General features: G+C 40.7%; 1 protein-coding gene across 4 annotated transcripts in view; it reads left to right on the top strand.

Annotated features, from left to right (window-relative positions):
• The window catches only part of SFMBT2 (Scm like with four mbt domains 2), a 97,979-nt gene that overhangs the window by 30,456 nt on the left and 49,514 nt on the right, over positions 1-18,009 (top strand). For 3 of the 4 annotated variants that reach the window (XR_014947127.1, XM_015865816.3, XM_085550140.1), the window contains exons 5-7: positions 6,798-6,886; positions 9,537-9,783; positions 15,076-15,173. Coding sequence is in view for 3 of the 4 variants with exons in the window: in XM_015865816.3 (XP_015721302.1) it covers positions 6,798-6,886; positions 9,537-9,783; positions 15,076-15,173 (434 nt within the window). In the remaining variant the exon portion in view is untranslated. Of the gene's footprint in view, positions 1-6,797; positions 6,887-9,536; positions 9,784-15,075; positions 15,174-18,009 lie in introns of those variants that run through there. The other variant, XM_085550205.1, reaches the window with a different exon arrangement.

Below are 18,009 nucleotides of genomic sequence, written 5' to 3'. Positions count from 1 at the left end.
AAAGCTGACTGAAAATGTTAGGATTCAGCTGTTCTCTGTCAAAATGCTGTTTTATCAAAACGGTAATATTTTGTAGGAACATGTCAGTTTTGACAAATTGTTTTGATGGGCGATGTCTAAACAAGTTGTTTCAGTGTTCTGTGTTATTTGATTATAATGACATCTCGTTTTGACTCTTATCGTTTAGACCTTTGTAACATGCTTACAACTTACGTGTTTAGACCTCCATAAAAAAAAGTTTCATCAAACATATTAAATATATATAAAATATATATTTTTATTTTTTATATATTAAAAATATATAAAAAAATAACATAAAAACAACAGTTTTTAAAAGATCAAGACGATTAGTTTCTTTTTTCCTTCTTTTTTTTTTTTTTGAAAACTGCTGTTCTGTTTTACCTACATGTAAACTTTTAAATGTCCTTGTTTGAGACATTTATTGTTAATAAAACGCCAATGTTTTAACTTGCTTTGTATTGGAGTGATATAAATTGCCTGGATCTTGTGTGATTGTAGTTCGTCTCATTAACCAGGGTGTTTTGTTTTTTTTTCATTCAGTTCCTAGGTAGGATGTAAGTTTTTAATAATGATAGTTACTACATTGACAGTGATGTCACTTAACAGATTTATCCCAACCACTTAAAATTGCTCTATAAAGTTGTATAAGACCCTGTTTCTTCTTCAGGAAACTGAAACTCAGGTTTTTAGATGTTAATAGGGATTCTTTAGGGAAGATATTACAAGAATTTATTTATTTATTTGCCTTGGTGTGTAGAATTGCTGATTCAGCTTTTAGCATGTCTTTGGCCCTTTATTCTAGCATCTTACCCAGTGCTGTGGGTCCTCTGCCATTTACTGGCCATCACATTTGTGGGGAATGGTCAAGGTGCTGGTGTACAACTGAATGCCATAAATTGTTTTGAAGTAGTGACTTTCTGTATGCTCAGTGATCCCTGGTTAGTGGAAGCACAGTCTTGGCCCACGCTGCTTCTGCTTATACGTCTTCCCTTGGAGCTGAGAAAGTAAGAATGTGCATGGGATATGTATGGGTTATTGGAGAAGTAGTTTATCTTGGTGTTGTAACCCAGTGAGGTATTTATTCATTTAACAATGTGTTGGTTCAAATTATTGCTCCTGCCAGTCTTTCAGATTTCACTTTTTTCCCCCCCATGTTCCTCAATGCTTTGCTCTTGGAGGAAAAAAAAATAATGAATGGAAGTAGAAAATGAAGATTTTGTATGATCCCCTGACTCTGGGAGAAGTGGCTTTATGAAAAAGAGCAACTATTAAAGACTAGATAAAATCCCAAGAGTTGGTAATGTGATAGCAATATCTCATACACATTGAATGAAGTGTCTACGGCTCAGTGCTTTCATGGGACTGTAAATGTTCTTTTAATCTCTTATTCCTCTAGAGAGGCAGATAAATCTGAACCCGTTATACGCTGTGGCTAAAGCAGGGCACAGCCATTATGTGGTTGAATGAGCAGAGGGTGGAAGCAGTCGTCTTGGTTTTCAGGTGCATGGGTAGCACAATTTGGGGAAGGTGGTGATGCAGGATTTACAGTGCTGTGCACTTTTTTGCCTTCTGTTTGCATGGTTTTTAAGGTCAGCATGCACAATACAAGGGGAAGGGACCATTTTTTAAGCTGCTAATAATGAAAACTAGGGAGAACCTAGTGCTTGGCATGTGGTCCTGAAGGTCCTTTGCACATTAAGTCATGAGTGTGTTGCAGCAGCGTTGAGGTTGGCTTTTGGGTCTGCAGCCCACAGTCATTTGGTCAGGAAAATGAGATGAAAGAGTAAAAGTGAGAAAATGGAAGGGAGATGAAAGGTGAGGAGTGGAATGGACATTAGAAGTGAGGCTGGGGACAAGGTGAATCAAGTAGAGAACGAAATGGGAAGAATCATTGCTATTGGTTGGTCCTTTTTGTATAGAGTTGAGGCCTGAGGAATGGAGCTCAGTTTTATAACCTGTGCAATCACTTCTCTAGGAATAAATAGAATCTTAATGTGGAAGGGTCTTTTTTCTTTCTAATTTAAGAATCTTCTGTAATCTGTAATGCTGACCGAACTAGAAACTGCTCTCTTAAATGAGTACTTTTCATTGAGGGAGGCAGGACTGCTTTGTATTTGTCTCCAGTATGCTACAAAGACTGTAGCAGGGCAGGAGTATGCTTTTGGCCAAGCAGAGTACAGATCTGGCCTCGATTTTGGGCTGCCTTGCTCTAAGGTATGTGGTTCTGTATCCTTTTTTTTGCAGGAAGATGCTTTTTAAAGCCTTTGGCCTTGGAACCAGAGAGGTGTGAAAGCATCCACCAGCTCAACCATGCTGGCTTCAAGATGAGCTGGACCCAACCCAAAGGGAGCAGGCACATCAGCGTGCACAAACTGCTGTTCCAAAGAGGGCTTTGATGTCACCTCCAAAACCTGGAAAGAAAAGTAGTTAGGAGAGCACTGGCGTTTTTGGAATGTCTCTTGATATCCTGCTTGCCTGGCGTTTGGGCTGTACTGTGTCTGATATCGTGCAAACTCTCGAGCTTTTCCCACGATGAGAGCATTACTAATGCCTGTCTCCTCTCTGGGTTATTTCTTGTTTAATCTTTCAGTTCATCCCATGCTGTGGCATTTGCATCAGTGGGATCACTAAGTCAAGTCTTTTTTGATGTCACTTGGCCCCGGGGGTCTCAGACCATTACACAACTTCATCTTCCTCACTTCTCAACCAACCCTACACAGGACCATGGGACTGGCACTAAGATGGGTCTGTTTCTTGTAGTATTAGTGGGACTTTTGGTCAAGCTCTGTCCTCATAGAGCCCCAGAGACCCATGCTCTGTGTTCTAGTCAGTATTACTATTGCTTATGCCCTGGTCAGAGAAGCCATTACTGCTTAGAATATCATTTCCAAAGTTACCCCAGTGTAATTAAGGTATCTGAAATGCTTCCTTGTCTTTGGGCCCATTGGGTCTTCTGTTGTGATATGGACAGCAGGCCCTTTTCAAGGTGCCAGCATAACAGATAAGCTGTCTGTACCTTGTGAGGGAGGGATAGATGTGCAAAGAGTGGATGTGCATCTCTGCTTGGAATGGATTTAATTCACTGATAAAATTCTTCCAGATTCATGTGCTCCTCTGATTGCAAAAGTGTTTAAATCTATATCATCCACATAGAAGTATCATAGACTTTTATAACAGCTGTGAAGTTTTCTGGTCAGCTTTTGAGTCTGTACAGCTCTGTGAGAACCAGAGTGGAATGAATTAGCATGAGAACGACTGTGCAGTTATAAATTGCCGCAATTTCAGCGACCGCGTTGTTCTTTGTGGCTTTTGGTGTTTGTACAACAGATTGCCTCTCTGCATGAAATGAATCCATTTGTAGGTATTTAATGGTGAGGTTTGTTTTATTTCATTGGTTTTTCCCTCCCCTCAGAAGCTCTTCCAAAGGAATCTTCTTGGAAGATGGATCCACTGAAAGAGAGAGAATATGTAGATGTCTGAGTCCACTGAAGCTCTCCTGACTCATTTTTATAAGAAAGGAAAAATATTTTTGCTTTGGGCAGCCTGATCTGGTGATTGGAAACCCTGCTCATGGCAGGGAGCTGGAGCTCAATGACCTCTAAGATCCCTTCCAACCTAAGTCATTCTATGATTCTACAATCCTTTGGCCCATCCACCGTCCTGTCCCAACAACTGGCCAGCAAGCTGAAGATAGGCTCTAAAAGCAGAATTCTTCCAGCGTGTCCGAAGAAGTAGAGGTCTTGTTGGGTATTTTTCCTATAGCTAATAAGCCAGAGTATGAATTAGCAATTTAAAATCAGTGCTTCAGTTGACAGGCACTGGGATAGATACACCACAGAAACACCACTGTTTCCTGACATGGATGCTCAGGGTGGGCACCCATGCATTACACTGCCAGCTATTTTCATTTACCCTGTAGATTTCCTTTTGTTTGAATATTCCTGTTTAACATTTTGCTTGGTCCCCAGAGGCTTTTGCAGATCTTACGATGATTCAGATTCACTTCATTACTACTAGAAATTAATACTTGCATTGGAGCGGTTTGCTCTGCGGTACTGAGAATCCTGATTGTGCTCTACAAGCACAGAAAATATGTGCAGAACCCTAAAACTTCCAGTGCAATCTGTTCTCTCCCACTGTTTGTTTGTTTGTTCTGTTTTTGGTTTTTTTTTTGCATTTATCTGCAAGGCAAAAGAAGATTAAAATGAAGCAAAACACGGCATACTGGTTTTGTTTTGGGAGGGTGGTTCTGAAGCCATTTAGAAACTGGGGGTTTTCAGCCGAGTCTGTTTTGTCTGAATACAGAGATCATCTGGTCGCTTTTGGACTTCAGAAGCCTGTAATCCAGATTGAAATGTTGACAGGGTCCCCATTTTATTTAGGCCTCCAAAAACTGTGAGGTTTAAGACTTAGGGAGGACAAAATCTTACTCTGAGAGTTGTTGGCAGACAGCGAGATCTGTGAATCAGGCACTACTGAGGCATCTCAAATTGGGCAGCTGGAAATGGAGGCTTCTGAAATCTGTTGTCAGCGTTGAAAATCCTGACTATATTTCTTCCCTCCTGCCAGCTTTGAAACTTTGAACCAGAGTTGCAGCGTTTTTTTGTGTGTTTTTTTTTCCTCTTTTTTTGTGTTTTTTTTTTTTTTAATCACATTTGTCATTCCTTAGTAATGAAGCTCTGGCACTTATAAGTTTGGCTGACAACTTTGTGGGCAGGAGCCAAAATGAAGTTGAGTTTCGCACTCTCCTCTGATGTGTTTTGCGTAAGTCTGAATGAAGAACCCCGGTCCCATTCATTGTGCTGGTTACTGTCTTCTCACTGATGCCAGCATTAAACTTGTTTATTGTTGTAATGTAGGTGAACAGGAACTGATGAGGTGTGTGCAGTGTGAGTGTTGAGAGTAAAAACATAATGTAAAAACCATTTGTTCTCAGGCTGTTCCTTCATCTTAAATAATGTAAAGGTGAAAAATCTCCTGGAAATCATACAAAAATTGGTGCTGCAAAAGATGTAGAGCAGTTCCAGACTAACTTAAATGTTATTTTATAGATGCTTGTGACAAACGCTTTAAGGTTTGCTGACTTTAAATACATCTAAATGATCTCTCAAGGTCATTTAGGTGTATAAATATGTGGTTTGAGTCACATTGGGAGAACGGGATTTTGGGAAAGAAGCACAGTTCAGGAAGTAAGATCTACCATTTGCTGTAGTCAACTGTGTGGATTGCGTAAGGTATTTAGGCTGTGATTTGAATCTCAGATGAAATTCAAGTGTGCCAACACTGATATGGCCCCATTCATAGAACTGAAGGAACATTTACCCATTTCTCCATCCATCCATTTGAGCCTGGCCATCTAACTCTTCTTGGACTTCAGGTTCATGCCCAGGCTGTGATCTAAAGGAACCATTTTTGCAGGAGTATTGGGGTTATTTGAAACACTTCTGTATCTACTCGTGCTTCAGGTGGAGTCCCTGGCCTCAGACTGTGTATTGCTGCATCATTGACATCTTTGGAAAGAGCTGAGAAGTCACCACGTCTCTGAACTGTTCAGGAATCTCATCCTGATTTGGGTGCAGAGTGCTTTGATTTGTGTTGCTCTTGGTTGCCTAACATAGAGTTTCTCTAAAGTGTTAAGCAAGGGCTCATTTTCTTCTGAACAAAACATGAGGGCTGCTGTAATGTAATTATTTTAGAGCTGTGCAGGTTGATTTACAGCCCTTCCTGGACTCCCCTATGGGTTAGTAGTCTTTAAACCAGTTGTTTGTTCAGGACTAATGTCATAAGTTTCAGATGGTTGTGATTTTTCCTTTCTGCAGGAGTAGGTATGATTAACATATCTATGTCACTGTTGCTTATATAAATGTTTAAATAAGTTTTTTGGTTTTTTTTGGGGGGTGGGGGAAGGGGGGGGGGGGGAGATCAAAATATTTCCAACGTAATATAATTCCCATTTACAGACAGGTGGAATTAAAGTCTGACTTCTGGGTTTGCAGATGTACAGTGTGTTCAAAGAGACGTCTGAATCTCTGAAGCTGAGGTTTGCTGAATTGCTTTTGAGCTCTCAATCTTCCACTGATTTCAATAATAATTGCCCTGAAATTTGAATCCCAGAGGCAGCATTTATATGTTTTAGTTAAATCTTACGTAACTTTGTCAACACAGATCCTGAAGTAGGACACTTACAGCATTTAGCTCAAAAAATGACTGAAAATAGTTTTAAAATGAAATAGAAGTCTATGGTCAATAATTTAAGGCTTCTAAGAAGTGTGTGGATTCGATGACTGATGTCCACCAATCTCAGGCTGAATATTCTGCTTTCAGAAAGAGCCTATAGCTGCCCTGTCAAGGAACTCAGAAGTTTGAACAGATTGTTTTTTTTCTCTCAAGTCGTCATTAAATTAAAAAAAGACATTATAAAGTGTTTCTGAGCCTACATGGAAAGCAGGAAACTAGTATAGTATCATAGTAGTTACACAAGCTGTGGCCAGTTTGGACTGGGAGACTTGGTGATGCTAAGACACACCATCGTTAATCCCTGTCACTGCAGCAGAGCACAACCTTCCATATTTTAGAGGTATAAGTACATGGTTTTGTCTGGGTTGCTCAAGCAGCTTGGACAGTGAACCATCTTTTTACCTGATAAAGATCGCAACTGTACCTGCAACTTCAGAGCTGATAAGTCTCTTAAATGCTAAGTCTTTCCAAAATGTACACAAAAAGTCCATTGCAATCTGCTGCTCTGAGCATTTCTTTTCTTCCCTCATCCTCTGCAGCAATCAAAGAGAAATATGTGGACTGGACAGAGTTTCTTATCCATGATTTGACTGGCGCCCGGACTGCACCTGCAAATTTACTGGAAGGCGTATGTATTAGATTGCAGTTTCTATCTGATACTGTCTTGTGGTGTGCATGCTGCAGCAGTGCTTGTGCTCCCCATGTGTAGGGCTGTGTGCTTGCAATATCTGTGTGTCCACAGCTGTACAAAAGTTAGGGGCGACGTTGCCTTGATTCTGCTGGCTCTGCTTCTGACTGAGTCGTGGGGTATTTTATTTGCTTTTAGGTTGGAAGGTGCTTAGAAATTCGGGTATTCATGCACCGGGAGGTGAAGGAGAATGTCCACAGATTGGAGATGGGTGTTGGTAGGTTTATGGGGAGCACTGTCAGATTTATGTGTGTATAAAATTATAGAATCACCAAAGTTGTAATAGACTTCCAGGGCCATCCAGTTCAAACATCCATGTAGAGGTAGCTCCCTTAGGGACAGCAGTCAGCTTTAGCAGGGAAGTTGGAGCTCTTATGGCAGATGCAACCATATAGCAAAGAACCTGGCTTGCATGGCACATTTGCAAGGAGACTTGCACCTGCGACATGCATGAGATCTTAGAAAGTATTTCACAGCTTCAGGTGGGGGGAGCATAGCTCATCCTCCTTTCCATTGGGAAGGCACCCATCTCTGGTGCATGCCAGTGCTATTAGGAACCTCTCTGTTCCCATTCAAGGTCAGCTTGGAGGGGGCTTTGAGTAACCTGATTGAGCTGTAGGTGATCATGCTCATTGCAGGGGAGTTGGACTAGATGGCCCTTAAGAGTCCCCTCCAACTCAATTCTGTGATTCTAGAGGCAGCAAAAATAGCATGTCCCAGGCAGAAATGCAGAGAGAGCTCACTGTCTTGGCTTGAAACAGTTTGTCACCCCATTCTGGTGTTGTATCTGATACATGTGCTTAATGCTGTCTGTGTCGTGCAGTGTATGTTACCCCCCTGTCGACAGATTTGCTGTTTGTGAGTGCTGCAGATTTTTCTTATACTGTTAAATCAATATACAGTGATATATATATATATTTAACATGCTAGCTATGCATATAAAGAGCTCTTGAATTGTGGTAAAAGTTAATATTTCAAGCAAGCCAATTATTAATCTTAGCCATTGAGTTGTCAGGAGTAAGTGACAGCCCTTTGGCTTAGAATTCAGCACACAAATCAGGGGAAGCGATATTCGCATTTTTGTGGCCAGGGTTTTGTAGTAATAAGGTAAATCATTACACCACCGTTTGATGTTAAAGAATGTTTTGTTGGAATGAAGCAGTGTATGAGATGAAAACAGAAAAGAATTTACATAGATTTCTATTATGTTATTACATTTTGAGAGCGCATTGCCATGAAATAATATTTGAAGAGGTTGGGCAGGTGCCTGTAGCTTGTACAGCAGAGGAGTTGCTTATAATGGCAGATGCATTATTTTGACTAATATCTGTTAGTCGTAGGCTTGGTTAAAAGTGTACATGTGATAAGGTTTTAGTCAATATAAATCTTTTTCCTTACCAAATTCTCATTCTGATGCCTGTATTTTTGGCTTAAAGGAGGGTGCAGTCAAATTTGGGTACGCTTCAAAAGTTGAATATTCTTAAAAGTCAATATGAGAGAGAATTCTTACAAAAGGAAAATGAAGCTTCCTCCACCCATAGAAGGAACTGACCTGGGCTGACACTGATTTGCAGAATTAATATTACAAAAAAAAAAATAAAAATAAATCAAAATGTGAATCATCATAGAATTACTCAGGTTGGAAAAGACCTCAAAGATCATCAAGTCTAACCGCAACCTAATTTTGTTGAATTAAGAAGAAGCAGAACAATCACGCACATCAGAAGAAAGACTGTGCTGTTTTCTTCATATATTCTGCCTGTGCTTAACATTTCCTTTGAGCAACAGTGCTTTCAGCCTTTGGAGTGATTGTTAGTGCTGTTCCTAAAACCCTAGAAGTGGGAAATTGAGTAAGAATTGGAACTTGCTTTTAAAAAGAGAAATAAAATGGTCTAACCCTTACATGAGCAAGGAAAAGCCTGACAACACAGAGTTGCTTGCAGTCACAAAAGAAAATCACCCAAAGGTATTCTGAAAAATACCACGTATTCGTTTTAATGCCTGCATTTGGCAACTTTGAAAGTGTAAAGTTAAACCAATGAGAATGGTTGCAAAAGCACCGTAGACATTTCCATCCGTGACGATGGGAATAATTTGCTCAGCGTTCTGGTAAGAGCAAGGCAAATTGTTTTGGTGGGAAAGGTCAGTGCCCAGATTCAGGCAGTTTCAGTGTCATGCCCAAAGTAGTTGCCTTTTAGATAAACGACAGGGTCTGATTCTGTGGTTGGTTCTTATCAGCTACAATCAATGAGAATTTGGTTTGAAATCTTCCAGTATAACTGAGCTCTGCATTGTTCAGGAGCATCCTAAGCGGATGTGCCTTATGGGCTGTTCCACCTCTGACTATTCTTTTTTTTTTCTGTTGTTGTTGTTTATGATGTCGGTTGAGAAATTAGCACAACTGTTGTTTTCTGTTTTACTTCTGAATTTGCACTTGGAAGACATTGGGTAAAATAGAAGAAGAACAGACTGTTTGCTGATCGCTTGGATGATGGTGTGAAAAACAAAAATAATCTTCTGCTGTCATCTGTTTCCTTGAGAAGTCTTCAAATAAAGTTTAAAATAAGGAGTTTTGCTTCTATTCAAACAGCCTCTGCGAGGAAAAAACCCTGTAGACCTCATTACAGTTGATTCCTTAATAGAGCTGCAGGATTCCCAGAATCCCTTTCAGTACTGGATAGTTAGTGTGGTTGAAAATGTTGGAGGAAGATTACGCCTTCGCTATGTGGGATTGGAGGAGACTGAATCCTATGACCAGTGGTTGTTTTACTTGGATTGCAGACTTCGACCAGTCGGTTGGTGTCAAGAGAATAAATACAGAATGGACCCACCTGCAGGTAAAACAACAAACCCTTCTAAAAATGCTGTTTTCTTTGGTGATGTTGTTATGATTGTGGAGTGTTTGAAGATTCTTGTGCAACACGTTTCTTTTCCAGCATTCACATTGCTTGGTCAGCAGGTTTTAACTGAAATGCAGGTTGACTGCAAGAGCCGTCTGATTTGGGTTCAAAGTAGTGGGTCAGTGTAAACTGTATTAAATGTATTTAATAAACTGAGTTTGGTCCTCTCTCCTGGAAGGAAATGTTGTGCAGTAAGAGTAACTTTGTGCACCAAGAGGAAGAGCTGATGGAGGTGGTCCAAGGATGTACCTACTTGCCCAGCCCCTTGATGTAGTGTTTGAACTGGTCTGTCTTGAGTTGGCTGAGCTGGTCAAGTTGGTTGATGGGATCTCCTGAAATTATTATCTAGTTAAATGTAACAGTCTAACCTGCGACACATCTGTTCTGCTTTGGGGATAGAAGAATGCAGCCCCTCTATTTTTCTTAAAGCTGTGGTTTATGCTTTTGGGGCCACAAAGCTGTTTGCCAATTCTTGTGTAGTAATGCCCACATTTTCCAGCTGTCTGCACCTCTAAGCTGAGTTCACAAGAACCACCATTTCCCTTGATGAGGTCTGTGCTTTCTGGGTTAATGCATACATTCTGGCACAGCAGGCTTACACCACTTTTTACTGTGTGGATGGGCAAATTGTCCAGGTCTATGCTTCATTATTCTTGCGCCATAGATGAAGCTTTTCCATGGGAATTAACAATGGAAGAAAGGTAGCTTTCCTTTGGATTAATGTTCCTAAGGTGACTTTTATCCCTTGCACCTTATTCAGAGTAGTTACCATGTGCTGTTTACAAACCTGCATAGGTCTTGGGTCTAACTTGGGGTCTTGAATGCTTTTAGGAAGTGTGTGTTTTTCTTCTAAGAGAGGTGGGAATCGATGGTCTCCATCACTTCTAAATTAGGTGTGAATGCTGGAGAGCATGAATATCACTCACTTGGTTATTTCACAGAGCCTCTGTGTTACAGAGAAACACCTTTTCATTGACCATCTCTGAAGCCTTTTGGCCTGTATAGGTTTGGTTAATCAATACAGGAGTAGCCTAAACTGCATTTGTACTTCTTTGTCTATTCCATCCTCCTTTTCCTTTTATCCGTTTGGGTTTCCTTCTATACTGATTTCTCTCTTTAATTTTTTTCTTCCCAGTTGTCTTATCTTTAAAACCGTTATTGGATTCGATTTGATGAAATTATGTATTTTTCTCCTCCCCTCTCTTAGATGCAACTACTTTTTGCATTTCTTTCACGTCTTCATTTAGAATCTGCTTCCCCTCCTTGGCATTTCTTTAGGCATTCCCCTTTTAGTGAGCAGTGTTATTATTGAGTTCAGTGACATGCATCTTCTTGTTGACATTAAAAAAAAATTACACGTCCTAGGGCATTGTCTTGCTGGAGTTTGTTGAGAAAAGATTCTTTGGGTGTGAGTCTTTCCATTTTCTTTTTGAGTCCTATCCTCCTGAAGTCTTCCCCCAGGGATCTTTCTTTAACCCACCCTTGCCCTTCTGGGCTCTTCATTCCAGGGAGTAACCAGTCAGCAAATGGGAATCTAATGCATCTTGAGAGTCAGGAATGCTGGTTGTTCAGCTTCTGACATCATCAATAATATTGGTTATTTGATACCCACCTAACATTGGTATATTCATAAAGTACAGTGGATGAGTGATGCTTGTTACAAGACTGTTGTGGTATATCAAGCAGACAGGAAGCAGTAGTGAGTTGTCAGAATGAAGTGCTGGGTAGTGAAGAGCTTTGAAGATAGGGATCAAGGGATGAAGGGGATGAAGATAATAAATGGTAGTCTATTACAGGGTGTGATTTCCTAAGGATGCCAGATCAGATTGTGCCAGGGATCCCCCTGCCTGCTTCCCTCCTTTCTGCTGACTTCTGTGGTAAATGAGATTTGGTTTGGAAAGATCTTTGGTGGCACCAAGTATATACTATCTTAGGAAAGAGTGACAATTTGTGGGTAATATATTGGTTTTTTTTTAACATGTTAGTTTAGATTCATTTGACATTGTATAGTTATTGAAATGATGCTTCAGCATGATCAACTTTCAGCTTTTTCTTTATGATCAGTAGAGAGAAAGGGATGTCCAGGTCATTCTGTCATAGACCAGATGAAATGACATCTTCAGAAGGCTGTTCTTTTTCACTCAGAGGGTTGAGAGGAATGAACACAGAGCTGGTTGTCTAACTTTTGAAGCCTGTTGGGAGGACTGCTTGACTGATAAAAGGAGCAGCCTTAGACTTTATAAAAGCTACCATGAATATCCTATGAAGGGATGCTGAGAACTTCCAAGCCAGATTGTGTGCCTAATTGGTATCAAATGTGGATGTTCAGTTACACATCTTCTCTGCAGGTTATTACAGTGCTTTACCAACCCCTGACTTGGAAGCTGTGTATGCACCATTAGCTTTATCTCCCAGTGTGTCTGGGTTGTGGTTTTGCTAGGCTGATCTGCCTCTGGCACCTGGCAAGCTGACTGTCACATTGCGCAGCAGTCTGAGGTCATTCCTTTAAGATTCGGGACGTTCTCCTCTAAGGGAGATCCCATTGTTCTGAACGTCTACAGCATCTTAGGTGGAGAGGTCTCTTTTCTGAAGCCAACTGCATCCTAGCACCAACTTAACATATAAGGATGCACAGGGAGATTCCTTAGGAAGTGGCATCCCTGCTGTGTTCCCTACTGGGAACTTTTCAACAGCTTTATATGTCCTGTTGGCTCTTTAGCTGTGATAGAGAGATCGTAGCACATTTTGCTTTTTCACTTGGATCTGAATTTAAGATAAGCCTCCTTGCTACCCTGGGTTGGCAGAGGGAGCTTGACACGGAGCCCCTGATAGTCTTTGCCTCAGCCATTTATGGGGGAAGAGGTAGTCTCATTTTATGTTACTTTCTATTAAAAGACAAATTGGCAATGATTTTAATTGCTCACTCCTTGTTAACCTAAACACAGATTGACATAGTACACTTTGTTCAATTACCTGCAGCGCTATCACTTAAACAGAATAGTTTATGCTCTTTTAACCATGCGATTTAGTGTCCATAAACTTGCCAGCATAAGCTAACTGCCACTGTCTAATGAAATGTGCATGTAATACTGTTTGCTGGTTATTGAAACAGTTGAGGTTGTATTAATCTTTCAAAGCTTGTTGATGCCAAGGAAGTTGCTGCTTGTTTTCACTGCTGTTGCACAGAGTCACTCCCAAAGGCCGTGTTAGAATCATAGAATCACAAAATCATTAAGGTTGGCAAAGATCACCAAGATCATCCAGTCCAACCACTGACTCACTTCCACCATGCCCACTAACCGTGTCCCTCAGTGCCACATCTGCCCTTTTCTTGAATACCTCTAGGGATGGTGACTCCACCACCTCCCTGGGCAGTCTGTTCCAGTGCCTCACAACTCCTTCTGATAAGAAATGTTTCAAATAATCTAACCTTGAACTTCCCCTGGCACAACTTGAGGCCATTTCCTCTCATCCTACTTATGTTATCTGGGAGCAGAGTCCGACCCCCACCTCACCACATCTTCCTTTCAGGCAGATGTAGAAAGCGATGAGGTCTCCCCCTGAGCCTCCTCCAGACTTGAACTGTTGCTCACTGTAAGACTTGAGCTCCAGACCTTTCACAGCATTTTTGCCCTTCTTTCTCTCCCGTGTTCCTCTGCCGTTACGATGGAAAATGAAGTTCTGTTTTTGGCCTGTTCTGTTCAGAAAACCCATCCACGTGGGTTTTCTGAAACTCAGAATTTATATTGGTAGAAGCAACAGGTTGGGATTCCTAACTAAGGGGAAAACTGGTGCAATAGACATTATAAGACAGTGAACAGTTTGATGTGCTGTAAACAAAGACTTGTAATGTATGTTCCCATTAATAGCCAGACAGTTGAGGAATTCACAGTACAGCCCTGAAAGGTTAACCTTTCCCTTTAAGTGTATTTAAATTCGTATGCATACCCGTGATGTCTGTCTGAAGTAGCAAAGTTTGATATAGTGGAAGTATAAATACATCCTCTTCCAGTGAGTGATTCTGCAAATCTTGTTTTGATAAGGTCTTAAATCTGTTGAAATCAGAGCATAAAATTCTCTTGTACTGTCAGTGCTAGGTGACAGTGCCTGCCAATTCCTTTTTTTTTTATATATATATATGTTTCTTTTATTTCCTCCTTCAGAATTGTAAGATAGCACAGTAAATCTCTGGTAGCTTGCAAATATCTATGGCTCCTAGATGTGCAGAATTTAAATGCAAATTACAGCAACTTGAACTGTGGAGGAAGTGAGTGAAGGCCCACTGACAAAAGCAAAGCTTTGCACTGTTCAGTCTTTATCAAGGTTCAGGTTTATTAAGTAAATGTTCATTTCCATTGTAGTAATCGTTACAATCTCTCTACCTCTCTTGTCTCCTGGAGACCTTGATATGAATGCTCTGCAATGACTTGTTATGTATGGGATACCAATGTGTTTTCTAGGACAGAATTAAATCCAAGATAATGCTCTTCATCATAGTATTGTTTCCTGTGTTTTGGGCTTTTTTTCCCCCTTGGTGATTCATAGGCTTTTCACTGCTCTGAACCGTAAAGGGCTTGCTAATATAATGATTTCATAATACTAAACCCATTTAAAGAAACTCACTGAAAGCAATGTAAATCTGCGCAGAGACACTGCTTGAAACTGTAATGATTGGAATTCTTAAGTGTAAGTCTGGGAATTGGTGTGATGCTCAGTCATGATAAATATAGGTTTGTGTAGATGTCCAGCTGAAATGTTCCTTCCCACACCAACCTTCCTGCAAGAAACTCCTGCAATAGCAAATTTTCATTGAACAGAAGCACTGTTAAGGGTATTTCTGTTTTTTTTCAAATATAAATATTGGCTCAAAACCCGAGGCTCCTCAAACTGGAAAATAGTTGGTATTTTTGTTATTTTCAAATAATGAGATAATATAGTTCCTTTTCTTCAGCAGAAAATGAAAGACATGTATTTTCTTGGGTTTTACTCCAGGATATAGAACACAGTCTTCCCTAAATGTGCCTTTGCTCCTTGCTTGTGCTTTGAATTTATCCACACTGTATAGTTTTATATATACATGCTGCTCATTACGATTGAACCTTCCATTTTTATGACACAGTAACTTAAGACTTTCAGAAGTCTTTGATTCCCAAACGTTTGCCTCTTGGTCTTGTATTTCTTAAAACTGATTTTGTGTGGTTTTTTTTGTTGTTGTTATGATTTCTTTAGATATCTATTCTCTGAAGACGATATCTGAGTGGAAATGCGCCCTGGAAAAATCCCTTAATGATGCAGCAAATTTTCCTCTTCCAATGGAAGTGTTCAAGGTAAGAAGTGTACGTTTTCCTTCAGTTATTTTTATGCTTCAAAAGTAATGCCTTCTATTTATTTCCATGGAAACTACAAGACATGCAAAGAGCATGGTAACACTATTTGATAGAGCAAATTCTCAGCTACAGAACACTACTTTTCAGCATAATCACCACCATTACCCTTTGCCAGTGATGAACAGCAGCCTGCATGCCATGCACAGAAAAGTTAGCACCAATGGAGATGACCCACTGTTTCACAGTGTTCATCACTGTATCACCACCTCACTATGCACACATCTGCTGTTTGGTCTCCATAAATGTTCAGCAAGGGTTGATGAATGTCAATGGGTGCGATTATTTTCTGCACAGAAGAGTTTAGTTCCACCCCTTCGCTTCATATGCACTTCCATGTCAGACACCATTTTGTCAGACTGTCCCTCTGCTGCCATCTGTCACACGGTGACAAAATGGAACAGGATACGGGTTGGAAAGTTCAACCTCTGCTGCCATATTGCCAACATCCACCTCTGTTGTAGTGGGCCAAAATAATAAAATAGGAGGCATTACTTTCAGAGCAGCCCTTGTACACTGCTGTCAAAGATCACCAATGAGATGCTCATATAAAATGAGGTTTTGTGTGGACTCTGCTCTCAGACCCGATTTCTTGCTGTCACTGTTTTATAGATAACGGGGGGTGTGATCAACACTGGTTTCTACAACATCAGCATTTCTCCAACACCATTTCTAATGTGTTTAATTATGCAGACCTGAGTTCTCTCAACCTGTGACAGCGCAGTGTTAACGATTATGGAAGTACTTGTAAACTCAGCTTTCTGTGAGCACTGTGCTCAAATTTTCATCTGATTCTAAGCTGCAAAGCAGAGAAACCTCCTCCAGGGACCTGTAGTGGAAGTAGGAGATAATTTTCTCCTGTGTCGTTTTTACTTCACTCAATCTGATTTTTAATAGTTAGAAATGTGCTTCAGCCCTGAGGCGCCAGCTTTAATATCCCATCCAAATCCACACTGCTCTTAATCATGGCTGCTCCAGATAATCCAGATTTCTAGCTGTGCCCATCCGTTTTAATACTGCAGCCTTGCTGTGGTGTGCTGGAGGGGTGTATGGGGGGATGTGTTGTAGCATAGTGCTGCCCCACTGTCTCCAGTAGTCTCCAATAGAGTGGACCAGGTGATAGAATAATTGAATTATTCAGGTTGGAAAAAAGCACTGAGATCATCCAGTCCAGCCATCAACCCATTTCCACCATGCCCACTAACCATATCCCTCAGTGCCACATCTGCTTTTTTCTTGAACACCTTTAAGGGCCAGTGACTTCATCACTTCCCTGGGCAGCCTGTACCAATGCCTCATCATACTTTCTGAGAGGAAAGTTTTCCTAATATCCAACCTGAAATCCAACCTGATAACCACCAGATCCTCCTGATCAACCATAGTGGTTACCACTGCTCCTGGTTCATCCAGCGTGGACACCTTCTAGGATCCTTCCCATTAGTAGCATGGGGCATCCCAAGACCCATGAGATTGGAAGAAGGCACTTAGCATGCTCCATTCTGGCACATCACAGCAACCTGGTACCACCTTGTGAAAGCCCTTCTAGGCTGAGAGAAATGTGGAAAATGCATGTGTTGGCTTTTCACACTGATTAGGGTTTGAGATGTTTCATAAAATCATAGAATTACTCAGGTTGGAAAAGATCTTAAAGATCATTGAGTCCAACCACAACCTGACCATACTACCCTAACTCTAACAACCCTCTGCTAAATAACATCCCTGAGCACCACATCCAAACTGCTTTTAAACACATGCAGGGATGGTGACTCAGCCACCTCCCTGGGATTCCTATTCCAATGCTTAACAGTCCTTTATGTAAAGAAGTTTTTCCTGATATCCAACTTAACCTTGCCCTGATACAACTTGAGTCCATTTCCCCTCACCCTGTCACCTTCAGAAATAAAATAAAATCCCATGTTGTTGCAGGAGTGGTTTTGATTCTCTGCCACCTTTTTTATTTTTTTCATACAGTATTTTAGTCCAGATTAAACTCTGCAGTTTCAAGATGAAATGCATGTTGTATGGGACAAGGATTAAATTGGGAATGTCTAACGTGTAAATTTTATTCTCGTCCTTATGAAAGAGCAAAGAATCTATCTGATGAGTCTCATAAAGCATCCTCTTTAGCTTATAAGTAACAGCTGTTTTGCAGCCTCTTCTCAGCATGCTAGACTTATACCCACTTATTTTAATTATTGCATGACGGTCATAAATTTAAACTCAGCAAATCCCAGTGGCCACACTGTGTGGTTAGAGGTTGCAAGGGTGTTCCTCTTAGCCAATGCAGTGCCTTGGGATGCTTGAATGGCCCAAAAGGAGAAATTTTGGGGGCCATACATGACAAAAAGGACAGTACAGCTTCTTTATTTGTGCTGTGGAAGCCAAGTACAAGGATTGCTGAGTTCAGTGTCTGGTGTTGTTTGGGCCCCTGATTCTGGTGTTGGGGAGGCTGGAGGCTGAATGAATGGGTGCTGGTTTTTTCTCCGCATTTAGAAGGAGTCAACCCCATCTTCTCTTGATCAAGGGGTAAAATACAAGAGATTGTCTGTGCTTGTGAGCATGCCTTCCTCTAATAAGGACTTAAACATAAGTTAAGAAAATACTTTCTGTATGAGAATGTGGTTTGATCTTTCAAGGCAAGCCAAAATTCATATTTGGGAACTTCAGTAAGAATCTCAGAAGAGCCCAGCAAATGTTGAATCCAAAGACCTTTTTTTTTTCCTAGTACCAGCAGAGAAATAATGTCTCTACATGGTGCCAGGGGACTTGGTGCTACTAT

This window comes from Coturnix japonica, chromosome 1 (genome assembly GCF_054131305.1).
Source record: "Coturnix japonica strain WE chromosome 1, WE-NBRP24, whole genome shotgun sequence".
Taxonomy (NCBI): Eukaryota; Metazoa; Chordata; class Aves; order Galliformes; family Phasianidae; genus Coturnix; species Coturnix japonica.
The sequence above is the reverse complement of the archived record's forward strand: the minus strand, read 5'-3'. Positions and strand labels throughout refer to the sequence as shown.